Source organism: Scyliorhinus torazame, chromosome 13 (assembly GCF_047496885.1).
Source record: "Scyliorhinus torazame isolate Kashiwa2021f chromosome 13, sScyTor2.1, whole genome shotgun sequence".
Taxonomy (NCBI): domain Eukaryota; kingdom Metazoa; phylum Chordata; class Chondrichthyes; order Carcharhiniformes; family Scyliorhinidae; genus Scyliorhinus; species Scyliorhinus torazame.
The window spans coordinates 67,525,216-67,552,800 of NC_092719.1; the positions used below are offsets into that span (position 1 = coordinate 67,525,216).

Sequence of the window (27,585 nt, forward strand, 5' to 3'; positions counted from 1 at the left end):
GAAATATAAAAGTTTACGGCAACGTTAGAAATATGTAGTGTGGCAAGACCCCCACCCACTGCTGGGTTAGTACCAGGGCAGTGGGATGAGGCCGGTAGTGGGCATTAATCAGCCACTAAAGGGCTCAATTGGCAGGTTGGTGGGTAGGCCAAGCACAGGCCTTCCAATTACGAACAGAATAGAGGGTAGGGGGGAAAGGGGGGAGAAAGAGAGAGAGAGCTGGGAAGTCGGTGGGGTCCCCACCCGTCTATTAGAAGCCCCCCACTGCCACCAAACTTGCTATGAGGGAAGGCATATGATTCCAGCCAGTAATTATAATCCAGTTGTAATGCGAATGTAAACTTTTTTAAAAAGTAACCATACAGGCTGAGGATGAGCTTTTCAATTTCACAATGATTTTCATGACTGCCAATGCCCCCCAAATTACAAGCAACAAAATTCCACTGACTCAGTTAGACTGAATTAGGATAGCCCAAACTCGTTTCACTCGAGACAATGACGGCCAGTAGAATTTAATTTTATCCCATCGGATTTAAACTCAGGTTTGATTTCACCGGTCACTCCTCCCTATGTTCACTTCCTCTTTACCATTTGTATCTAGCCCCATTGTATGCTATTATCGTATGTCCGGACATGATATTGTATAATTAGATACTCGGTAGAATATGGAATTGAGTAGCTTTGTTGAACCCAAATTAGCTAAGGCACATCAGAAATATGTAAAAATTCATTCCTTATAATTTGATGGGCAGGACATAATGCAAAAAACAAATCTGTACTGAGTTAATCTACAGTTGTTCAAATAGTGAAAGCAAAACAATACTGTTAAGTATCAATGAAAGGGTGCTGTTGGGCACTCAAAACATTGCACTACAAATCCAATATCTGAATTAGAAGTGACTTGACTCAGTTGAACGTGTTAATTGTGAAACATTGAGGCCTGAACTTCCTCGACGTGGTAATCAGCGTCAAATTACTTTCGCCAATGTTTTTTCAATGCTATCTCGCTCAACACTCGACCCAGGCAGAGACCCAGACAGTGCGGCACATTGAAGAGGCCACTCCCCTTTTTTACAGCATGAGCTGCCATAAACCACACAAGTTCAAAGGTCCATTGAAATTTAGATTTCTTTGTCAGGTCAGGGAAAAGGTACGTATCTATGGCAAGGAAATAGGATTTAGGGGTGGTGGGAGTCTGGGGCGTCATTCTCCGACCCCCTGCCGGGTCAGAGAATGGCCGTAGGCCGCCGTGAATCCCGCCCCCGCCGAAGTCTCCGGTACCGGAGATTGGGCGGGGGCGGGAATCGGGCCGCGCCGGTTGGCGGGACCCCCCGCTGGATTCTCCGGCCCGGATGGGCCGAAGTCCCGCCCAGAAATTGCCTGTCCCGCCGGCGTAAATCAAACCTGGTATTTACCGGCGGGACCAGGCGGCGTGGGCGGGCTCGGGGGGGGGGGGGGGGGGCGCGGGGCGATCTGACCCCGGGGGGTGCCCCCACGGTGGCCTGGCCCGCGATCGGGGCCCACCGATCCGCGGGCGGGCCTGTGCCGTGGGGGCACTCTTTCCCTTCCGCCTCCGCTACGGCCTCCACCATGGCGGAGGCGGAAGAGACTCTCCCCACTGCGCATGCGCGGGAAACTGTCAGCGGCCGCTGACGCTCCCGCGCATGCGCCGCATTTCCGCGCCAGCTGGCAGGGCATCAAACGCCATTTCCGCCAGCTGGCGGGGCGGAAGTTCCTCCGGCATCGGCCTAGCCCCTCAATGTTGGGGCTAGGCCGCCAAATATGCGGAGCGTTCCGCACCTTTGGGCCGGCGCGATGCCCGTCTGATTGGCGCCGTGTTTGGCGCCAGTCGGCGGACATCGCGCCGTTGGGGGAGAATTTCACCCCAGAGGTCAGGACAGGTGTTGGGGGTAGAGTCTCCTACATTGGTTGGGGGGGGGGGGGGGGGGGGTAAGAAATAGAGAAGATATACTGCTGGGAGTTCAGTGTCGGTCTGTACCATAGTTACCAAGAAGTTAAATGTGGCTTTAGTTATTCTAACTTTCTGGATAACTATTGGTCTTAACTATTGGTCTTATCCAGTTGGAACCATCCGAAGTTTGCGATTCGCATTCACACAGGGGAATTTTACACTTCTGGACAATTGCTATGAGAATCTTACCCGTGAATTTCCAAGGGAGTTCTCCAGATGTACTGCCGAAATTCACTGGTGAGATTTGCATGACAATTGTGCCTCCCTCCCACCCCCTCTCCCGGATGCTGGGGAGCCGGAGGTTATGGCCATTGTGTTCATGCAGCAGAGTCGATTATGATAGACAGAGAGAAATATACACTACCACTGAGGTATTGAAATTATTTAAGGCATTTAGCATAGCAAAATGCCCGAGGCACTTCACCATGGTGCTATCAAACAAAATTTGACAAGCCAGATAAGGGGACATTTTGGCAGACAGCCATAATTTTAGTCAAATATGTATGTTTTAAAGGAGAGTGCAAATAGGTTAGGGAGATAGAGAGGCCATGACGTTCAAAGTTGAAATTCCAAGTCTTACGACCTTGCAGTTGAAGGTGTGGTTGCCAAAGGGTGGTGCAATTAAAATCGATAATACTTAAAAAAGGCCAATATTGGAAGAATGTAGATATCGCAACAGGGTTGGAGGAGATTACAGAGATGGGGGTGGTGCAAGGTTATGGAGGGATTTTAAAACAAGGATGACATTTTAAAAATCATGAACATAAAACAGAAACGATTTCAGTGGCAACTGATTAGACCATGGCAATATTAGCAGAATGTGCATTTCTTGGAATTTTCAATTTGAAAAAACTTTAATGCTGTGTGTGCATGAAATACTTGTGCTCTATTAACAATGTAGTGGCTGCACATACAACATTGCCTTTCAAAGGAAGAGTACCCCATAAAACTGATGATTGGTAAGCAAAATAATTCAAACTGCCCGAGGATGCTCATACAGGCTTTTAAGCAATTAAGTCATAAAATCATTATCCATGTTCCAGGCAAGAACTTTTAATGAGTCACAAGAAGGTCAAGGTCCCATACATCTGTATGGGTCCCTTTGTTAATTATAAGAGGGCAATGTAAAAGTGGAGCCAACCTGTCTGCAACGTCAGTACGGATTTCGTGAATGTGATCGAACCAAATGGTGCAAGCATTTCCTACACATAGGTCACTGAAAAGCAGATTCTGACCTTGTTTTTAGACTGGGTTAACTGGAAAAATTCTGTATTTCTTATATCAACGTAATTTTTTGAAAATAACATTGCAGATGTAAGAAGTATCCCTCCAAGTACAAAGTAGCTTTAAGGGATTGAATGGCTGTTTTTTTTCGAGGCTAGAGGAAGGTATGCAGTGGTGTTCCATCAATACTAGAACCTCTGCTGTTTTTATATATATTAATGATTTTAAGGTACAAGGCACAATTTTGAAATTTCCAGACGGCACAAAATGCTAGCTGTTTCATACTGCTACAATGCAGTAGCAACGAGTGGTATTCACCACCAACAGGATGCTGCCATCAAGCCAAAAAGATGTTCTCTCCATCACATAAATGAGAATTTCAGTGTCAGTGTGGTATGTAGGCCGTACATACCAAAGAATGGCAAATCATATCAAAAAGCATGCCCCACTGCTCACAATGAGCAAGGTACAGACCATAACCAACTTGGCCATACTTGCAAAACTCCGTTTTCAATATTGGACAACATTTGCTCAACAAACCTCAGGTGTGTGAAGAATTACACTGACAACCAATTTAAGATGATCAGTCAGGCCTAGCTACATATATTAATACACAGGGCTCTGCTCTTTGCAGACAGAAAGAACATAAACATACTTTGTATCTTTTTTAATGACAGGCATTCACTGCTTCATTCCTCAGGGCAATGCCCTGACCAAAGCCAGCTGCTGGGTTTAAATTTTCAAACAATGCTCGGCAGTTAACTGTCAGTCGCCTCTACGAATCAGAGTCTACTTGGCAATCAGAGTCCACTTGCCAACCAATCAGCCCTCTCCTCTCATACAGTAGTAAAGCTGTTGATTCCCCTGACACTGGTCGGCACAGCGGTTAGCACTGCTGCCTCACAGTGCCAATGACCTGGGTTCAATTCCACACAGACAGTCACCCAAGGGTGGAGTTTGCACAATCTCCCAGTGTCTGCGTGGGTTTCCTCCGCGTGCTCTGGTTTCCAGTTCAAAGATGTGCAGGTTAGTGGATTAAGGGGATAGGGCAGGGGAGTGGAACTAGGTAGGATGTTCTTTCAGAGGATCGGTGCAGACTTGATGGGATGAATGGCCTCCTTTAGCACTTCATGCATGGTCTTCTTGTGACTGCCCTCATGAGTGCAAGATGAAAGGCTTCAACAAGCGATCATGACACGGGGGAGGGGGGCAAGAAGGGAAAGCAATTTGATGCTCAGTAAGCACATGGGAGGGAAGTATTCAGGAGACTATAAGTATATATTTGGTGTGGGCAAGAAATGGAGGGGCCAGCAAAAGAGTTGCTGCTGCTGTCTGCTCGAAGGGAGGGACTGAAATGAAACTCAATGACCGGGCACTCGAGTTTCAGTTGCTCCTGCTCATAATAAAGGCCATCACTTTCATTTTAAGGTTTAAGCACTCAGTTTATTGCCTTGGTGCTGTGGCTCCGACCCTTCAAACCTTGCCGACCTAGGCAACTGGAGGTTGCGCTGATCCTGATCCAGGGGATTTAAAAGTGAGTCATTGAATGCAAAAGCAAGGAAGTTTATGGTAGGCTTATTACGAAAACATTCGTCAGCCCCAGCTAGAATATTGCCTCCAATTCTGGGCAGTGCATTTCAGGGAGGATGTATTGGCTTTAAAGTGGTTACACAAAAGATTTCCTGGAATGGTTGTAGGGATGGTGGATCATAGATACTTGGATAGAGGGGAAAAGCTGGCATAATTCTCGTTTGAGCAGAGAAGACCAAGAATAAATTTTACAGAGTGGTTTAAAGTCGTAAAGGTTTGGGTAGAATAAAGAAAGCGAAGCTGTTCCCAATGACTGAAGGTTTGATAACCAGAGAACGAATATATTTATGGTGAATAACAAAAGACACAACATGAGGAAATGCTTTTTATGCAGTGAGTAGTGAGGATTTGGCATACACTACCTGTATGCCAAATGGTGGATATTACTTTAGTTGCAGCCTTCAAAGAGAATTGTATAAATATCTGAGGGAGTAAATATTGCAGGGTTACGGGGAAAGAACAGCAGAGTTGGACTAACTGTACTTTTCTTCAAAGCAGCCAACACAGACATGCTGCGATTAAATAGCTTCCTTCTGTGCTGTACTATCTTGTGATTTATTAATTTTATAAAAGAATGCCTGCATCCCAGCGAAAGAAGACTGATCCAATAAGTTGAGATTGTGTAAACCGTGAACGTTATTAATCACACATGTAGATTTGAGCTATTTAACAATTGACTATTCAACGCTGCAACCTCAACAGTGACCTAAGGAAATACTCTACAAGTAATCTCACATTTAAATTTATGCTTTATATCGATACCAACATCTCGTAAACTTACCATGTTCAAAGGCGTAAACAAGAAGTGCACCAGGTCAATTGCACTAGGGTTCTGAATGTGGGTTCGCAGTTTGGCCTCCAGTGAAAGGAGAGAAGCAAAGTGTGGAGTTAATTTATAAATCCAGATGGAATAATTTGTGCATCAACCTTTTTAAGGATTTAGAAACTGTAAAGAACTTCATGCTATGATAGCCTAGGTTTTAAGCTCAATATCTATAGTGTAGCAAGGATAGCTACAAGCCTGTTCCATAGTACTTCAATAACTATGTTTCATAACTATCTGGATCAGGTCATAATTTGTATTTGCAGTGCAGGAATCACACTTTGCGGTCAGTAGTGTGCATTACAATGACAAGGAAAAAATAATCATGACAACACAGGAGCTACGTACGGAACACTCAAAATAAGCCACATTTCTTTTTACGCAAATTAAAATTTCCAAACAACTTTAATCAACTTTATATCTTTCAAAAATAATGACTTACCAGGAGGTTAAATGCATGCTTAAATTTCTGAAAACAGTCAATGAACTCATCCTGTGGAGGTGGCTTTGCACGGAGAGTCAGAACACCCTCTAATGAAGGGAAAAGAAAATAATCAGATGTTAGTACCCCTTAAACCTGGTATTTTAATGCAAGTATTTGGGGAAACCAGTAAAGAGATTATACAAACCAACCACGGTCTCAGCAATAAAAAAGTGTGTATTTGTATTATTACCTCATTAAATCAGATTTAACTTTCACATAGTTGATTCCCATTTAAAATCTACTTTATTCAACCCTCGAAAAAGCCAAAATTCATAGATAGCTCTTGAGAACAGCTCTTAATTTTTCTAATAGATATAGTCACAAATAATAGTTAATAGATTAAAAATAACCATGTACACAAGCAAAATAAAATTACCTTAGAGTGAAACCATAACTAACTTTGTTTTCTGCAGCATGGAATTTTAAAAGAACCCGGCTTAGGCGACTTTACCTTACTTTTGGGGAAAGTTTATATCACTTAAAAGGAAATGACTTAACATGGTACCAATTTCCCATGTACTTTACAGCCAAAATAAATAGGTTTTATTGCTCAATACATTGTACAGCTGAACTTCGAAGAACCACTTACCTCCTGGTCCTTTCTTTTTGCTTTTCTTTGATTTCTTCCGTTGTGAAAGCTGAGAAAATGCTTCAGCTGCCTTCTGAAGTTTAATAACAAACGCTTCCACATCATCCAAAACGTGGTTCAAAATTTGCTGCCGCAAGAAAAAGAAGTATGCAGTTTCAGGAAAACAATATTCAACTGCTTACATTTAGAAAGTGTCTTTTACATGATCTTGAAAACAACCATGGATTGAACAAGTCAGTAACTTCTTTAGGCTTTTTCTTAAAGCTCCACTTGTACACAGAAAAATAATTTCCTTTGTGACCACCAGTTAACAAACATTCCCTGAACAATGCCAACAAATGGAAAAATGCACCGAATCAGATTTTGCCTCAATACATGCACATATAATGCTGGGGTTTGTTCCAAATTTAAAAATCACATTTGGATGCTGTTATATTTAGCAATACAGTGCAAACCACTGTGCATCAACTCATTTGCAACAAGTTTCATCTTGAAATAAGTGTTTATTTTGTAGGTCTCCCCATGAATTATTTGCTGCAAAGAGCAGCGACTCAAATTTATTCCGTTTCATGTTTTCTCTTCTTTTGCCTGGTACTCCACACCTCCCTTTGGGATAAATAAATTGGAGGGAGTGCTTTACATACAAGCCATCTGTTGGGACAAAGCACACAATGGGTGATCAATCAATCCCATTTCAATAAATTAGGAAAGAAAGCTGCATTGGGTGAAGGTGTGCTACAAATACCAAGTCAGCCTGCAATTGGGAATTAGTTACTATTCCGATGTCACTGCCGAATTGCCATAGGTCCTTCTGTGGGAATCAAAGTTTGAGATTTGAAAGAAGGGATAAGAGACACTGAAGGATGAGAAAGCTGATTTTGATTAAGGAAGAGGACTCCAGACTATACTTCAAAGGCTGTTAAGAGATGGTTTATCTCCAACATGAACTATTTTAGATGGGCTTTCAGATAGTTACAATATTTGCAGGAGGACATTTTTTGAGGATATATTAATGAGTTCTCCATGCTGGAAGCAAAATATTTCAGACAAAAAGAATACATCAACCTGCCATGGGTCGAGTTACACAAAAATAACTTTTCAAAGACAGACAGAAAGCATCAAAAGCCAAGTAGAAATTTCAGAATCGGCTGTTGCCCAGTTCTTTGACATTCAAAACAATTACTCAAATTTTATTTCAAGAGTTTTTAAAATTGGGTTCATAGTTCAAACAATATGCAATAAAGGGGCAGCAGGAGGGCACAGTGGTTAGTGCTGCTGCCTCATGGCGCCGAGGTCCCAGGTTTGATCCCGGCTCTGAGTCACTGTCCGTGTGGAGTTTGCACATTCTCCCTGTGATTGCGTGGGTTTCGCCCCCACAACCCAAAGATGTGCAGGGTAGGTGGATTGGCCACGCTAAATTGCCCCTTAAATGGAAAAAATGAATTGGGTACTCTTAAAAAAAAATTTTAAACTATGCAAGAAAAAAAAAATGAAACCTTGTACGCTAAACACATGGGCTACTATTTTAGTTTACCGGTGCATCAGTTCATTCTGTGTGAAAGCAAACGTACTTGCAAACTTTATGGAATTGAAATCAAGTCGAGTACTAACAAAACACTCAGCCGCTGCTCAGTGCAGGATGTAGACTGTATCACTGACAAGACTACATTGTAAAAGGTTTGTCAAATGTAACAGTGCTCTGCATTACTTACAAATTTGTGGTTGTGGCGGGTTGGGGCACATAATAGACAAACTCAGAACAAAATCCATCTTCACAGCCTCACGAATAGAAAAAATCAAATGAGTCGTGGTAAAATGTAGTGATTTGCCAGATTTTGAGCCAACAAAGTCACGTAGAAAAGGCCAAGTGCTACACTGTTCTGAATGATGCAGGTCTGGTTGACACAGGTGTCATGCCCAGTGGAGGAATGTTCGATTAATACCTTTTAAAGCAAGAACTGTATCTTCCGGAACTAACTTTCCTTTTAAAATGGACTATGATAGGCTGCAAAAGATGACCGAGGGGTCATCTGACTCTAGGTCTGTGGATTCCAAAAAGGTGCCACACTGTCATGAAAGGATGAGGGAGCATTCCAGACTAAGGAGGTGTAAATGCCCTGAGACCATCTAAACCACATTCCTGGTTTGAATAGTTTGTTCTCTCTAACTGTATTGTATGTGTTTTTGGGAGGTACGGCAGGGTGAGTGATATAGAGCCCGATCTAACCAAATGGGAACAGGGTCCCATAGCGAGTGTGTTTAGCTGCGTGCCCATCCGGTTAGATACGGGGCCTCAGTGGGGAATGCGTGCACGAGGTCGCACTCAGCCCTGTTTTCTGCACTGACGAGCTCGCTCGCCGGAAATTCTCCAAGTAGCGAGATCGGGATGCCATCCGATCTCTCGAGCTCCCGATGTGATCCCCGACACCCCCCCCCCCAAGCCCCAACTCACTATAAAGGGGGTCCCTGGCCCCACCACATCCCGTTCACATCTGCGCGCTGCACCCCACCCCCAGACCGATCACCGTCGTGAAAAATGCCACCTGGGCACCTTGGCAGTGCCAGACTAGCACCCAGGTGGCACTGGCAGTGCCAGTGCAGGCAAGCACCTGGTGGCCTCCGATACCCTGTGAGACTTCGACCAATCCCATTCCATCTGGTCCCCGTTTATGGAGACCAGCACTGAACGGCGCTCACCCTAGGTCTCTAAGATGAAGGGAGGGGACAGATCCCGACTCCATGGTTACCTCAGTAAACTGCATATTAGAGTGAGACTAGCTGTCTCGCTCGAATATCCAGATTTGCCAAAAAGTGACCCTGCCCACAATGGGGGTGGCTTCATATCGCGACGTCTCGCATAGGGCACGTTGGATCTTGAGAGCCTGTGAGCCTGGTAGATTCCAGGGACTCCGGTCAATGATCAACCACGTTGTGCTGCAGCAGGCTGCTTTTTGTGCACTGTGTGGCCGGTCGAACGTACCCACCATGTCAGATTTTCCAGGGTGAACATGGGAATAAATAACCCTCTTTATTTAAAGCCACAAAAAGCTTGCTGCTGGTTATTCAGAGGTCTTACTTTTGAAAAGTGCATTTATTATGGACAATATGGGAAGGAAGAAGCGTTTCAGTTTTCTTTCATCCCTGTCTGTAACACAGGTCACACAGTTGGCTATTTGCCCCGCCAATTAAATTTTCAAGTTTAGGAACAGCCGCCAGTCTGGAAACAGCATTAAAAATGAAACTCAACAGGTGAAAACAGGACGGTCTGTGAACATTTTAATACCTTGTCTTTGCATCAATGTATACTTGCCCAGAAAGATGGTGGACAGAAACAGTGTGAAATAATTTTGGGAGCATTCTAGCAATTTGAGGTCGTAGCCAATTGAGGTTTTTTTGTTAAGCAAATTAGACCAGTGAGAAAGGCTGGAGACTCCTTCGCCAGAATATAATTTTAAATAGTGCACTCAGGTTATTCATGGTTTTCAAAATTTGCCATTTGATTTGGGGTGTAAAATGGCAACTTAAGTTTGGTACAACATCCGAATACATTCTCAGTATTGATCGCACCAAGTACCTAGCACATGGTAAAGTCAGACCATTTCAATGAGATCAAGAACACAAAAGGCATTCAAATTAATATCTTTCCTCAACATGACAATTTTTCAAGGTTTTTAGTACTTTTTGTACACGTGTTTAACAAATCAAAATGAAAAGCATTTTGGGAAAAACATTCTAATATGCATTCATACCACATCGCGATCAATCCTTACTGCCGCCATATCTGGAGTTTCTTCGGGTTCATGAATAACCTTCTGTTTTTCATCTGTTAAGAAAACAGTATTTTAATAGAAACATTTTATCTACATTTTTATGTACTGTTGGTAGCTGGCATTTTTGTCTGAAGACAGTCTGTTTGCAATTCAGTATATAGCGGATGTGTTCTGACAATAATAACCTTTATTGTCACAAATTACTGTGAAAAGCCCCTAGTTGCCACATTCCGGCACCTGTTCGGGAACACGGAGGGAGAATTCAGGATGTCCAAATTACCTAACAAGCACATCTTTTGGGACTTGTGGGAGGAAACCGGAGCTCCCGAGGGAAACACATGTAGACACGGGGAGAATCTGTACACTCTGCACAGACAGTGAATCGAACATGGGACCCTGGCGCTGTGAAGCAACAGTGCTAACCACTGAATGGCATGGTAATGTCCATAATAGATACAGATGGTATAATTCACTGCGAAGCAAGTGGCAGCAATGATCATGGGTCTCTGACAGAAAAATACAGAGTTTACAAAAAAGTGATGAAATTAAGAAATATTACTGTTACAAAATGAAACAAATTCCATTTCAGACACCCAGTGTCAAAGAACAAGAAAGACTTGCAGTTAAATAGCACCTTTCACAATCTCAGGATGCCCCAGTGTTTTACTGCCAGTGAATTATTTCTGAAGAGTAGTCACGGTGATAATGTGGAAAACACGGCAGCCAATTTGCAACAAATTCCCACAGTCAACAATGTGATAATGCCCAGATAAACTGTTTCTGTGATAATGATTGAGGAATAAATATTGGCCTGGACACCGGGGATATTCCACTGCTCTTCTTCAAAATAGGGCCGAGGGATCTTTTACGCAGCGAGAGCAGACGGAACCTCAAGCGCAATGTCTCATCTAAAAGGCGGCATTTTCAAAGGTGTGGAACGCCTCCGAATGCAGCATTAAATAATCTCCAATAGGTGTAACACAAGTTGCTGTGAAGTAAAGCTCCTTCTAGCTCAGCAACCTATCTCAGCCCCAGAAAAAGCTTCCTTTCATGATTTCTTGGAGCTACATTAAATTTTTACGGACTGAGGAGACAGCCATCACACAACACTGTGGGTCGGATTTGGAGATGGACTCCTTAGCCAGTCTCAAAGCTCATAGCATTACCTAATCCCCAATGAAAAGAATGATTCCGATGTGCATCTAAAAAAATTGTTTGTGATGTGTGCTTCACTGGCAAGCTCACCATTTACTATTTATTCCCAACTGTTGTTGCAATGGTACTACTGCGCCACCTTCTTGAACTACTGCAGTCCATGTGGTGTATGCTGCACCTACAGTGTCAATAAGGAGCTTCCAGTGATTCTGAAGGAACTATGATATATGTTGAAGTTAGCATGGTGTATGACTTGGAGGGTAACTTGCAGGTGGTAGTTCTCCCGTGCACCTACTGCCCTCGGCATTCCAAGCAGTAGAGTTTATGGGTTTGGAAAGTGTCGTTGAAAAAGTCTCTCTTGTAGATGGAACTCACTGCTGGCATTATGCACCTGTGATGGAATGAGTAAATGTCTAAGGTGGTGAAAGGGGGCTGTTTTGTCTTGGAGGGGGTCAAGCTTCTTTAATCTTGTTGGAGCTACACCCATCTAGGCAAGTATTCCAACACATTCCTCACTTGTCCCTGGATGGTAGAAATGGTGGAGCAGCTTTGGCAAGTAAGGTGGTGAGGCATTGGCCACACAACAAAATCCTCTGACCTATTCCTCTCGCCACTGGTGGTCATTCCAGTGAAGTTTCAGATCAATGATGATGGTAGGTGTTCCCTGATGGTAATCCTGTTGGTCGTCAAGGGGAGGTATGAAGGTTCTCTTTTATTGAAAATGGTCATTATCTAACACATGTGGCTTGAGTGTAATTTGTCCATGATCACCCCAAGTCGGAATGCTGACCAGCTACATAGAATCATAGCAGCATCCCAATCCAGCAAAGAAAATCACTTTAAAGCATCACTGAACTACCAATACAGCATCACTTATCTGTATTACTCACCAAATGCTTACTCTGCTCTATCTATTCCAGCACATAGTTATTTTGCATTTTCCTTTCACCTCTCAGTGTGGTAAATATGGTCAAGGATCCAACTTGCCCCTTTCATTTTATAACAAAATACAATTGCTCCTCTGAAGATGTGAACATGTATTTGTGAAAACCCAATTACCTTGTTCAGGTAAAGCCCAAGCTGACCAGGCTGCTACTCGACTCCTGACATCTACTTGTGTAACAGTCCCTGGAGGAACAGGAGCAGGGGCGCTTGGAGGTGGCGGGATGGAGGAACCACCTGCATTTGTAATCATTCTATCAATAAAAACAAAGACATATTATTTCTTAGGTGCACAAAAATGCACGATACTTTAATGAGAGCTAAAGCTCATGTTCATACATAGGAGGAACAACGTCAACGCGTTCATTGAAACAGTTCATCTGGTATATTATCAAACACTACATGCACATATTATTTGAAAAGAAACTCATTGCATTCAGCTGCACTTCTTTGATTATGTCTGCCATTGAATTTTAAACTTAATTGATCCTTAATTTTTTAGTCTGGCTGGACTTAAAAGGCATAAGATTCTCTATCATCTCAACACTGCTCATCAATCCTACGAGCATATGGCCTGACTTCATGGGCAAAAGGAAACAGTCTGAAACACTCACCTGGAATTTTGAACAGATTACAACGTGTTCTGCTCATTTGAGGTACACTTTAATATCACTTCAACATTTAATCAGATCTCAGCTTTACATTACAGGTTAGCTGGACATTATTTTTTTTTTTAAATCACAAAAGAGAGATTGCATACTGTGAAAAGGAAGTCCAAATAGATGACCAATGATACTATTTCATCATTAATATCCATGTATCTTCGTACCTCAAAGTATCAGGCCTTTTCTTCTGTTTACTACCTTTACTGTCACTGATTGCACTTTCAATATCTGCATGGATCAGCTCAGCCTGCAAAACAAGACCATGAGCTAAGTCACAGCAACAGCACGACTTAACAAAGTTTCTAATTACAAGACTCGCTCAAACTGCGTGGAACACACTTGCGCAAACAGCGTACCCATGAGTCTATGACTAACTCCATTGCAGCCATTGGAAAGCAGTTGCTTTAGAAGTAAACTTTTCTTTTAATCTGTATTGCAAAAATTGTTGACAATTCTGCTCAATTCTCTCAGACACAAGAAAATAATGCCTGAATTATCATGCTACAACCCCTTTGCCTAGATATTATCTAAAAGTTGCATTTACCTCAAAAAATGCATTTAATAAAAGTTCTCGTGGCATGGAAGGATCTGCTATACATCAGAAGGCAAAGTACATGAGACAAAAATTACATAATCTTAATAATCATTTTATTAATGTCACAAGTCGGCTTACATTAAAACTGCAATGAAGATACTGTGAAAATCCCCTAGTCGCCACACTATCGCACCTGTTCGGGTACACCGAGGAAGAATTTAGAAATGTTGAATTCACATAAGCACGTCTTTCGGGACTTGTGGGGGAAAACTGGAGCACCCGGAGGAAACCCACGCAGACTACGGGGAGAACATGCAGACTCCACACAGATAGTGACCCAAGTTGGGAATCGAACCTGGGTCCCTGGCGCTGTGAAGCAACAGTGCTAACCACTGTGCCACACTTCATATATTATTCAGAGCAATTACAGAATTTGTCCTGAAGCAAGGGTAAAGTAAATGCCAATTGACCAGAACAGCATAAAAGGCAGCTTCAGAGCGACAAATAACTGGAAGATTTAATAGAAAACAGCCTCAATTAATCAAAGTACCCAAATAATTAATGACGGCACATGCAAGCACCATCAAAAATATGCATTATAAAAGGTATAATAAACTTTAGGACTAACCATTTCCCCAAACATTGTAATATTTTGATCTATTTTATGAAAAGGTGCACTGTTTTCTTCAGGAAATCGCTACTGTTTAAATATATCTTCTTGTATTCAAGTGATATTTTATCACAAAGGTTTAGTTCACCAATTAAAAAGCAGCAAAACAAGTTAACCCCCTCACCAGTGCCAAGTTACATTACATAATTAAGCAAACGCTGACAGAGATTTGAAAAGTTAGCACAAAGTATCCAGTAGTAACTTATTTGACTGACAAGTTTGTTCAACACATTATTTTTTATTTTGGGCAATCTGCCTGAAAGAATTGCCAAGTGTTAGTCAAACATGTGTCCATCTGGGTCATTCTCACCTTCTTCACCCCAAGCCATTTCAGAGCATTCTTGGGAGAGTGCTGAAGATAAGTCACTCACAGGACCTCTGGAAAGAGGTGGTGAGCATCACCAAAGGGTTTGGGGAAGTAGGGTTGGGTGACAGGGGGTTGTGAGGGTTGGAGAGCAGCGCAAAATCTATCCATCGAGGTATTTGAAAATGGGGTGGCAAAAGTATTAAAAGCTATAAAAAAAAGATGAAAGTATCTCATTACCACTTTCAACACCAGTTTACATGTATTTGATACAAATGTGGAAAAATGTATTAAGTATGTCTTAACATGTTCATGTTTTATAATCTGCAGAGGACATGGTCACAGAATCAGACTGATGCTGTAGAAAGTAAAACATTTACCAACCTTAACTTCGTCACATTGGAAAAGATGAATGTCTGGTTTGCCTTGGCCAGATTCCTTGCAAACGAGTGCCAGAATGGAGTCATAGTTACAGGCATTCATCACAGACTGACAATGCTGGATTGTGTTATAGGGAAAGTGCTCCAACTCATTCTATAAAGAAAGCACATGAACTATTTTTGTATTCTTGGTTATAGTCCATTTTCACAGTCACTTCCTGCATTCTATATTCCATTGTCCACACTAAATTATTTTCATATCTTCAATAGCTGTAGCCAATTAGACAGGGGAAGGCATCAATTTGCAGACCTCAATCACTGACACTCTGAACTAATGGCTAGTGATTACTTAATAGCAGCCCCCTTATTACGGTCTCAGGGAAATCTAAATGTTCAGCTTTTCTCTTCCCGTCATCTGCACACCACCTTGTAGACAAAAGCTCAATATATTTTCTATCTCCCTAAGTTTTCAGTTTCCGCTTCAAACCTAAGTCTTCCCTTTCCAAGTGCAAACATTCCCAATAGCTGGGCCTCTCTTAGTTCTTGCTTCCAATCTCAAGCCTCAATTCATTGGTCATTGCTGTCTTCAGAGGCAAAGGCTCCTGTAGTCATGAAGTATTGAGACTCCGTTATTCCAAATGGGAACCAATCACCTGCACAAACTCATCATTGCTTCTTGGTACCTATGCTCTATCCCGATACAAGATGCTGCTATCCTCTGCTGATGGCTTTAGATTTCTATCACCAGCACACCCACATTCCTCTTCCAAATATCCAGCAAGTTGTCATATCCTCACTTTTTCTATTTATGCTCTTTCCTGTGTGCCACTCTACCTCTATTCATTAATCAACATCTGGCATTTGCCATCTCCGATTTAAATCCAATAACATTTATTTTGATGGTGTCACAAAGCTTTGGCACCTTTGTTTTTGTCGTCAATTATTTGCACTCTGAAACAGCAATCACCCCAATATGATGCTCGCCATCCTCCATGCCATTGCAGCTTCATTACAACAGCCTTTGCGTTCTCCAATTTAACTGCATTTCAAGTCTATTTCAGAAATGCCTCTTCGCCCTACCCACACCACTATTTCATTTCATCCAATTTTATGACTGAAATCTCCTCTGTGGTGGCAATATGTCTGATACTTGTTCAAACATCAATGCATAGCATCAAGGTCAGCTATCAATTATAACAAGCGTGACCTTGCCATCCATAGACTTCCACTCATTGTTCCATATTTAGTCAGGCATTCCATCATATATTTCTTCAGGAGGCCTTCCAGTGCTTTACTGTAAATCCCAGGGTTTCCATTAGTGCCCCAAAGGCAATTCATTTACCTTTTCTAGTTTGATTCTAAAACTCCAGAGTTGCTGCCTTTTGACAAAATCCTTCATTTCAAAGTGATACCACTTTGGAATATTCTGTTACAACACAATGATGTGTCAAGAAATAATTGGCACAGTACAAGATTTAGTCAGTGTACATAATAGAATAAAAGCTCAACAGGGAATAAAACTCACTGAGAACAGGATTTTGGGCAGTGTCATTTTAAAAAAGGTAATTACGTATATTGCTGTCACTACTTTAGTTACCAATAACCACTGATTCTCTTAGCTGCACCATTATAGTTTGGTGATTTAAGAGAAAGGGCACCAATATATGTATTTTTTTCTCTTTTGAAAGGCATTTTAGCTGTTAGTGTTACTGTTGATGATGCTACGCAGTTGAGTCAGAAATGGGTGTCGGTTTTCTTTAACATTTACCCGGGTTCACCCAGTCAATAGATTGAATAATATTCTGGGTTAACAACTCATGCTGACTGGGCTTTTGAGAGCAATTTCAGTGAAATGCAGTTTTGTGCTGTAATTAGGATGAAAGCCAGAAGTTTGACCACTTCTTGAGTTCAGAGTAACCACCAATAAGAATGAGAAAGTACATTTGAAGTACAACTTATCTCAGCTTTTACAAAGAGCTATCACTTCTACACTGGCCTTGGGTTGAACCACTTGTCGGAACAGATCATGTGTTGTTTATGAAGCAGACAATGCCTTGCCTTCCCCAATATGCGAATGTATAGGGAAAGACAGAGATCAAAGAATGCTCAGCACTGCACTCTCGTTGATTAAGATCCACCAGGTGATTAATATTCCTTCCAACCTCAGTAGACTGAATGCCACCATCTTCAACATTCACGCCCTCCACCAGTGACGCACAGTGGCAGTAGTGTGCACCATCTACAAGATGCACTGCAGCAACTCCAAACTCATAACCTCAACCACCACCTGCAGATTCCCCTCCAAGCCACACACCATGCTGACTTGGAACAACATCAGTATCCATTGCTATTTCAGAAGCAAAAGCTCTTTCGAATAGTATTTGAGTATCTACACCACATGAACTTCAGCAGTTCAAGAAGGCCGCACAGCACCACTTACTCAAGGGCAGTTGGGGATAGGCAATAAATGCCAGCAATACCCTCGTTCCAAGGATGAATTTTTAAAAAAGTTATGGCTCAAAACTTTCACCTGCAATAACACAATATAAAATTGATTCTTAAAACATGGTCGCTACATAAATTGCTAAATCATAGCATGGAATGCTGATTACCTCCATATCGCTCAGGTCTCAGGTGAGTTGAAACAGCCAAATACAAGCTCCATAATCAGCTTATGACTGCAGAGCTGTTGCGTCAAAAGGATTACAAAGAATCATTGCCCTGCCTATCATAGATTCTCACATCTTCACCCAACATATAGCTGTTAACCAAACCCATTACTTCAACAAAATGAAAATCCTACATTTGACCAATCACATGCCATGTCTCAAAAGAATGGCTTGAACGTCAAAAAATCCATTGATTTTTTCCAATCACATTAATCATACTGTGATTGCAGCAAATAAAAGTATTTTTTCTTAAAATGATATTTCCCAATGACATTGTAATAATAATAATCTTTATTAGTGTCACAAGTAGGCTTACATTACACTGCAATGAGGTTACTGTGAAAATCTCCTAGTCGCCACATTCCGCTGCCTGTTCAGGTGCACAGAGGGAGAATTCAGAATGTCCAATTCACCTAACAAGCACATCTTTAGAGAATTATGGGAGGAAACCAGAGCACCTGGAGGAAACGCACGCAGACATGCAGACTCCGCACGTGACAGTGACCCAAGCCAGGAATCAAACCTGTGTCTCTGGCGCTGTGAACCAACAATGCTACCCACTGTGCTGCCATGCCGCCCATCGCATGTATGCTGAAATAATTGGTCTGTGTGACAGCCAAAATGCAGTTCACACATTGGGTAGACATTTCTCTGAAACCACTAAGGGTTAAATATATATGCACATGCCCCTGTTAACAATTAAATGTAGGAGGAAGCAGTTTAATAATTATTCCTTGGGATCGACTGAAATGTGTGCACACTAATTACAGTTTACAATGGTTGGGGGGGGGGGGGGGAGCAGTATCAAAACTATTTGATGCAAAAAAATTGTACATGCTCCAAAATACATTGTTCGGCAGCTGAACTGGAGGACATTGGATCCATCGCAGAATGGCAACATCCAGCTGAAAATACTGAAGCCCAAATCGCTCACTGCTGGCAGAGGCAATGATCAACTTTATGAATATTTCATTACTGTATTAAGGTAGTCAGAGGCTAATTACATATCTACTTGTAAAACTATATCATTTACAAGTACCTAAAATTGAGTATGCCAAACTGACGTTTGCGTTCACCTGAAGTGATTTAACTCCACTTTGCATGCAACCGAAAAACAAACTTTTTTTTTAATGCAAGCTGGCATTTTGTCGGAACTGACAGGATACCCTAATTTCTTTATGCAAATCTAGCCTTCAAGTTGATTTGATGTTTTATTATGCATGTAAAGTGATTTCAGCAAATTTGCAGTGCATGCATGCAGCCACTCAAATGCCCTATAGATGGTGATATATACTGTAGCATATGGAAACCAAGTTTGTCTACTGTGCTCAAGGAATAGCAAAATTACATTGATTGCCAGTAAATTTGCATTAAATTTAAATTAACACTGATGCATACTACTGATATCTTAATCAAATGTTGTAAAAAGTGTTGGGATCAATTGATACTATATGAACAAATGCTAGCAAATGTCAGCTAACAAGAAATTTATAATGTTGTCTAAATAAATTTTATAATTGGGAGTTTTAAACCAGGATCTGCACTGTTGCAATTTCAACTGAATTTATCGACACTGGCTCATTGGCAACTGCATTCAGTTCTAAGTCATACATGTTGTGATCTCTAGCCTGCACAGGTTTAACCGATCTCCCTTCACAAATTACTAGCACAACCAGAACTAACCAAACACGTCGCAAACATAACAAAACTCATCAATTAATATACTCTGTTCCATTTAGCATCATGCTTCACTCAAATGGGTAACTGCAATTTTGCTGCATTTGATAAATAATTTGTTGCGAAAATACTCCATGATTTTAGACTTACTTTGCTCTCCAGATCAATTAAGCTGGCTGCTTTCTCATCCACCTGCAGTAACATGTCCTGGGTCCAGACCTTGCCTTTTGCATCAAGTAGTTTTAGTTTTCTTATACCATCGTCTACTGTAATCATGGCATCCTTCCGATCCACAACAAAAGTTGCGAGGTGCTATATTCAAGAGAAAAATTACATTTTATAAATGTATCGTACACCAATTATGTACAGTTTAGTTGCAAAATGTAATCATCCTATACAACTTATTTCGCAGAGAGGCCATCAAGGTAGACTCCCTCATTGATACTTTTACAAACAGAATCTACTCTTGAATCTTGGGGTCAGACAAGTTTATGTAAATCACCACCGCTATTGTACCATGAAACAAATTACAGTATGATTTCCACTTAAAAACATTTAATCTTTGAGTTTCAATGTTAAACCAGATTAACTGGCAAGCATCAAAAACACATTAAAATGTACATAATAAAGATCACAGACCTGAAGTCTATTTTAATTAAATACCACATACATTAATCTCATTACAGATACTGCTTTCAGCTCTTTTCTCCAATTGGTTTAAATTGATCCATCATACGTGAAATTACTAAACCGGATAGAAGTCAACAAAATAATCTAATTACCTCAACACGGTATTGCGACGTCTCTGACATTACAACAGTTGATTTTGCATAATTCTTTCTTTGTTCTGTAGAATTCAAAAAGTTATGTTTAATGAATATTTCATTTCATTCAACTTGAGTGGTGCATATTTTATCGCAATAATAGTCCACTTTTAATAGCCCCAGCACTTCTGATTTGCAGAAATCTACAAAAGTAAACACTGAAAAGCTTAATTGTTAAGATATAAATCTATATAAAAAGGAGCTACTCAACATTTTTAACAATACAGCAGACTGAGCAGAGAAACACAGAATGCCATCGCCATTTTGAAAAAGGTTATATATAACATAAAAATCAATCTAGTATCGATATAACTTCACCTGTACAGACTTGAGTTTAATAACAGTAATTTTACTAAAAGTAATACTTTTAGAGGTGAAAATTGGGGAAGCAAAACGTGTGGAAATGCATTTCCCTAGCATTATAAGACACCCAAGGTTCAGTTTTAATTAAGTCAATGGAACTGAATATACGGCAGAATGAACAACAGGTAACCAATGTGATACTGCCTGCATTGTGTTCCCACCTACGTCCAATTTCACACATTATAAATGTTCTCAAAGATGTACAACTCCATGAAATCAATTACCAATACTAAACAAGAACACTACATCATTTTTGCGTTTTAATTATGGATTGCATATAACCAAGAACATATGACCAAGCCTTTCTGGATATTTGTGTCAAACCAGTTTTGGGTCGCTGACTCATCAACCGTTTAAGTGCAAATTAAAAACTGACAGTTTCTTCATTTAACTCTGGTCAATAGAAACATGCGAAGGATTCTGGTTCACATGTCAATGAGAAAGTCCCAACACAATTAGATTAATTCGCAGCGTTAGAGCACAAGGGAAATGACAAAACAGCTCAACTGTTTCATGTACAAGTGAGTTATCCTTGATAAAGAAATGCAAAGAAAGATAGAACACTTACTCGGTTCTTAAACAGCATTTGTTCCAAATTGCCTCAATACATTGCTTCGCTGTTTTCAGTTATGGTGGTGTTACATCCTACTCGGTAGAATGGGAATGCAACTTGCCCCACTCTTGGACTGACTACAAGCAGATACTCCAGAATGCTCGACGACTTGTTCAGATATTTCCTCAGTCCTGCTATGAACTGGACCAATGCTGTCCACCAACAGAACTTGCACAAATTCTGAAGTCATCATACGTCAACCCATACCCTGTTGCAGGCAACTCAAAAGCCAATGGCGTCTTACGGAGGATTAGATTTGTATTTTTACTTTGAACATCTGTTTGGATCAAAATAAAATCATTTGATTTAAACAACGTACCACTGACTTACCTTCAGGAGTGACGAGTTTATATTATTTGAAATCTTCAAATTGGAACAAAAATGTAATCCAGTCACTTATACTTTCAGAAACAACATCATGCATTTCTTTCATTTTGTTTTTCAATTTGAGCAGATGTTGAATACCTTACAAATTACCATCATAAGAAAACCAAGAACAGTGTTAATTTTCTCCGAACCTTTAATGTAATGAACATATTGGCACAAAAACCCAAAGATAAAAAGGGAGCATTGTAGCAAATGTGTCCAGAAGTCAGGTGATTAAAATGGAATTTGCAAAGATCATCTTTTCTTTAGAATTAGAGGAGGGGGAGAGTGGAGGAGCAGGGGGAGAGTGGAGGAGCAGAGCGAGAGGGAGGGACCGAGGGGAGATGAAAAGGTAGAAATGCTCAAGGAGGAAATTTCACTTCAAGAACCAGGAAATCCAAGGTTCTGCCATCAATGGTGCATCAAACAGCTGGGCTGAAAAACACATATAAAAGACCAAAGTCAAGGAAAGAGAACATTCAGGAGCGGGGGAAGAGTTATCTTGGCAAGGAGTAGACTGCACTGATAGCAGTGATGGATTTATCAACAAATATTTTAAATCTGGCGTTTTGGGGCAACAATATGGATCAGTTAGGATAGGGCAACAATATGGATCAGTTAGGATAGGAGTAAGAATTAATGCAAAACTGGATAACCTCAGCCAGTTTTAGGAAAACTTGAGTTTATAGCAGATGAGAAGTCATCAAGAACAACATGGAGTAAGGGGCGGCATGTGGTGCAGTGGTTAGCATTGGGACTACAGCGCTGAGGATCCAGGTTCGAACCCCAGCCCTGGCTCACTGTCTATGTGGAGTTTGCACATTCTCCCCATGTCTGCGTGGGTTTCACCCCCACAACCCAATGTGAAGGTTAGGTAGATTGGCCACGCTAAATTGCCCCTTAATTGGGAAAAAAATAATTGGGTACTCTTAATTTCTTTTTAAAAGGAACATGGAGCGAGTGGCAAAGGCACAAATAAAACTTTGGGGGGAAAGCAGCCAATACTAGAGGAGAGAAAAATGTTATGGTCTGAAATCTACCTTGGGGTCAAATGGGAAGTCAAATTTGAACAGACTGATTGTGCCTGCAATGGTAGCAGGGAGGGAGATGAAACTGATAGCAAGAGCACTGGGAATGTAATGATTACTTCATTCTTCTTAATGTTGGGATAGATTCTTTTTTATAAATTTAGAGTACCCAATTCTTTTTGCCCTATTAAGAACAATTAAGTGTGGCCAATTCATCTACCCTGCACAAATCTTTTGAGCTGTGGGGGTGAGACCCATGCAGACATGCGGAGAATGTGCAAACTCCACCCGGACAGTGACCCGGAATCAAACCCGGATCCTCGGCACTGTGAGGCAGCAGTGCTAACCACTGCACCACCATGATGTTGGAATGGATAACATTGTGGTTAATTCAAGACTGATGTCTGGGCATGCAGTCCAACACCCCCTAGGCAATTAATGGAGGTACAACAGACACCTATCTGCATGCCTCTAAATGCCATTACTGAAGGGCACCTGTAGATATGGGAGAGGGGGAGGGGGGTGACATCAGGATGTGATGAGGTGCCAGACAGGAGAAAGAAGCAGAGATGCATTGTTCATGACAAGATCTGCATGAGCAGATGTAAAGGCCCTTCCAAGACAATGGACGACAGATGAGGAGGCGAGTGTGCTGTGCAAAGCTGCACAAAGATCAATGAAAAACTAGGGCAAAGCACCATGGACACCATGGATTTAGAGCCATTTTAGTGCTGCCAATAAGAGCGAAGATGTACAGGTGGCTGTTCATTTCGCAACATTTTGAGCAATGAATTCATCAACTGTCACTGCGTAAGGTAGGATGATGTTGGCAGTGTTCAATTTTGTAACATAACTACATGTTCCTGACTTCATGCAAGTACTTTAAGCTTTTTAATAGTCTGTCAATGAAGGAAAAAAACAGTTCATCAACTTATTACGTTGGTTGAGAACAAACCATCCCTGCATGGCATTTGACCGTAATGCTAAAACTGTAAGGAACATTAGCCAGCTTCTAGCAATAACTGTTACTAAAGACTTTTAAATGCACCTTTTAATATTGCCTGTTGATGGATTAATCCATCAGTAAATTCCTGATGATCCAGGGGAGAACAAAAGTATCTGTTTTCCTTGCTTCGTGAAAGCAGTGACACATGCTGCAGTGCAAAACTATCAATAATTCTGACCTTGCCCAAATAGAAATTCATGGCAAGGGACTCAGCAAACATCAAAAGCCTATTGAACAATACTGACATCACAGTGGAGCCACATTTTGCGCATAATCAATGCATTTAGGATCGGCAATGTCATCTGGTAATCTTGCTTATGCTGGAGCCAAATGTGTGTTAAAGATATCTACTTCTATTCTCATTCCCGTGCATCCGTCAATGTTTTGGTTTTTTTACCTAATTATAATGTCCTATACAAATCAAGAATGTGTGGAATACGTTCCAGTTGCCTGGATGAGCGCAGCTCCAACACTCAAGAAGCTCAACACCATCCAGGATGAAGGAGCCTGCCTGATTGGCACCTCACCCACCATTGGTTCTCAGAGGCAGCAGTGTTTGGCATCAACAAGGTGCACCATAGTAACTTGTCAAGCTTCCTTTGACAGCACCTTCCAACTCCATGACCTCTATAACCGAGAACAACAGGGAAGCAGGCGGGTGGGAACAGCAACACATGCAAATTTCCTTCCAAGTCACACACCATTCTGACTTGGAACTTTATCACAGTTGCCTCACTGTTGCTGGGTCAAAGCCCTGGAACACCATTCTTATTAGCATTACATGTGTACCTGCAATACATGGGCTTGCAGCAATTCAAGAAGGCAAATCACCATCATCACTTTTTCAAAAGCAATTAAGAATGGGCTGAGACATCCATATCTTATGAACAAATTTATAAAAATGCATTTTCCAGCAGTTGTCACGGGTCAGGAACTTAGGGCAATTTTTCTCCGAAGCTCAGGAATGCAGGAATCAATGTAACCAGCATTACTATTCCCATAGCAAAGACTGGCTAATTCATCACAGAACAATACAATACAGGGAAGGGTCATTATGTTGTCTTAATCAGCCATTTAGTTAACAACCCCAGTTTAGAGTGGAATAAAGTATGAAAGTCAGGTAAATGTCCTGAATGTCTAAAGCTACAGCTCAACAGCCATTTTTCATCAGAAGCAATAGCTATGACTAGTACTAAATCAGCAGTAAACAATGAATGGCCATAATCTCCTTTAAATACAATGCTTAACTCTGCTTTGTATTTAAAATCTCACACCAAGTTCCATTAACTAAAGTCTGAAAGGTGCAATAATCATGTCTATTTAGTAATGCAATGGACTATCTCTAAATGGATGAAAGTCGAAGAGACGAGGTGGAAAGGACTATATATATATATATATATATATATATATAGATAGGAGTTAGTAAGCTCAAAACAGAGGAGTAAGAACTTTTTAAAAAGTTAACATAAATGCAGCTTATTTTATAGAAACGCAATGTAAAACCAAAAATAAAGTGAAATTTCTTTTTTTAAAAGCTACTCAAATGCTCGGATTGAAAATGTTGATACATTTCGATTAATAGCATAGAAATAGTTATTAAAATTGTACAGTATGCCAAAGGACTGGTTCATATCCTTACTTATATTAAACTGTTATAGTATCCTTTCTCTAGACTATTGAAATACAATTGAAATTGGTGGCTTCTTCCCTACAGTTATGCTTGGAGCTCCATGCTGACAGTCAAAGACATGTTAATATAAATTTTGATGTTACATGTACTTCAGTTAAGTCAGAAAAACCTATTATATGGGGCCGTCGCTGTATCTCTCCAACACTGGTGCCTTGTATGCTGCAGCATACATGTTGGTTCAGTGACAACATGCTTTCCCTCCTGCACGTTCAGGCTAATTCATTTGTTATCTGGGGCTTGAAGTTCCAACCCAATTCCTGGAACATTTGGTCATTTTTCAGTACTTTTCTCAACCAAGGGACTATATCATGGCTCAATGGTTTAACTCAGGGGAATAATTTAATGACTGGAATGTGTTGACTTGGGGCTTTTCACGGTAACTTCATTGAAATGTTAATGCAAGACTACTTGTGACAATAAATAGATTAGTCTTATTATAATGGAAAGGGACATAAAGTGGATGGTTTTCTGGACCGATATATTGAGGAACCAACAAGGGAACAGGTCAGTGCAGGGATCCCTCGTGGCCGTTCCCCTTCAAAACAAGTATACCGTTTTGGATGCTGTTGGGGGGGGGGGGGGGGGAGATGACCTACCGGGGGAAGGCCCTAGCGGCCAGGTCTCTGGCACTGAGTCTGGCTCTGGGGCTCAGAAGGGAAGGGGGGAGAATAGAAAAGCAATAGTTGTAGGAGATTCAATGGTTAGGGGAATAGATAGGAGATTCTGTGGTCGCGAGCGAGACTCCCGGAAGGTATGTTGCCTCCCGGGTGCCAGGGCCAAGGACGTCTCGGATTGTGTCTTCAGGATCCTTAAGGGGGAGGGGGAGCAGCCAGAAGTCGTGGTGCACATTGGTACCAACGACATAGGTAGGAAAAGGGGTGTGGAGGTAATAAACAAGTTCAGGGAGTTAGGCTGGAAGTTAAAAGCCAGGACAGACAGAGTTGTCATCTCTGGTTTGTTGCCAGTGCCACGTGATAGCGAGGCTAGGAATAGGGAGAGAGTGCAGCTGAACATGTGGCTGCAGGAATGGTGGAGGGAGGGCTTCAGGTATTTGGATAATTGGAGCGCATTCTGGGGAAGGTGGGACCTGTACAAGCAGGACGGGTTGCATCTGAACCAGAGGGGCACCAATATCCTGGGAGGGAGGTTTTCTAGTACTCTTCGGGAGGGTTTAAACTAATTTGGCAGGGGAATGGGAACCGGATTTGTAGTCCAGCAACTAAGGAAGCCGATATTCAGGACGCCATAGCGTGTAATGAGGCAGTGGGGAAGGGAACACTGACAAAGGAGAGTACCTGCAGGCACGGAGATGGGTTGAAATGTGTATACTTCAGCGCAAGAAGCATCAGGAATAAGGTGGGTGAACTTAAGGCATGGATCGGTACTTGGGACTACGATGTGGTGGCCATCACGGAAACCTGGATAGAAGAGGGGCAGAAATGGTTGTTGGAGGTCCCTGGTTATAGATGTTTCAATAAGATTAGGGAGGGTGGTAAAAGAGGTGGGGGGGGGGGGTGGCATTGTTAATTAGAGATAGTATAACAGCTGCAGAAAGGCAGTTCGAGGAGTATCACCCGACTGAGAAAGTGTGGGTTGAAGTCAGAAATAGGAAAGGAGCAGTCACCTTGTTAGGAGTTTTCTATAGGCCCCCCAATAGTAGCAGAGATGTGGAGGAACAGATTGGGAAACAGATTTTGGAAAGGTGCAGAAGTCACAGGGTAGTAGTCATGGGTGACTTTAACTTCCCAAATATTGAGTGGAAACTCTTTAGATCAAATAGTTTGGATGGGGTAGTGTTTGTGCAGTGTGTCCAGGAAGCTTTTCTAACACAGTATGTAGATTGTCCGACCAGAGGAAGGGCAATATTGGATTTAGTACTTGGTAATGATAGTGACCACAATTCTGTGACTTTCACTTTAGTAATGGAGAGGGATAGGTGCGTGCAACAGGGCAAGGTTTACAATTGGGGGAAGGGTAAATACGATTTTGTCAGACAAGTATTGAAGTGCATAAGTTGGGAACATAGGCTGTCAGGGAAGGACACAAGTGAAATGTGGAACTTGTTCAAGGAACAGGTACTACGTGTCCTTGATATGTATGTCCCTGTCAGGCAGGGAAGAGATGGTCGAGTGAGGGAACCATGGTTGACAAGAGAGGTTGAATGTCTTGTTAAGAGGAAAAAGGAGACTTATGTCATTGGAGGGATACAAGATAGCCAGGAGGGAACTGAAGAAAGGGATTAGGAG

At 41.6% G+C, this 27,585-nt stretch overlaps 1 protein-coding gene across 8 annotated transcripts in view; it reads right to left on the bottom strand.

Annotated features, from left to right (window-relative positions):
- The window catches only part of eps8a (EGFR pathway substrate 8a, signaling adaptor), a 214,449-nt gene that overhangs the window by 51,888 nt on the left and 134,976 nt on the right, over positions 1-27,585 (bottom strand). For all 8 annotated transcript variants that reach the window (XM_072471718.1, XM_072471717.1, XM_072471713.1 and 5 more), the window contains exons 4-12: positions 20,232-20,296; positions 19,600-19,761; positions 15,108-15,257; positions 13,379-13,461; positions 12,667-12,803; positions 10,432-10,505; positions 6,683-6,809; positions 6,052-6,140; positions 5,568-5,642 (exon numbers count right to left, since the gene is read on the bottom strand). In XM_072471718.1, coding sequence (XP_072327819.1) covers positions 5,568-5,642; positions 6,052-6,140; positions 6,683-6,809; positions 10,432-10,505; positions 12,667-12,803; positions 13,379-13,461; positions 15,108-15,257; positions 19,600-19,761; positions 20,232-20,296 — 962 coding nt within the window. The remainder of the gene's footprint in view (positions 1-5,567; positions 5,643-6,051; positions 6,141-6,682; positions 6,810-10,431; positions 10,506-12,666; positions 12,804-13,378; positions 13,462-15,107; positions 15,258-19,599; positions 19,762-20,231; positions 20,297-27,585) is intronic.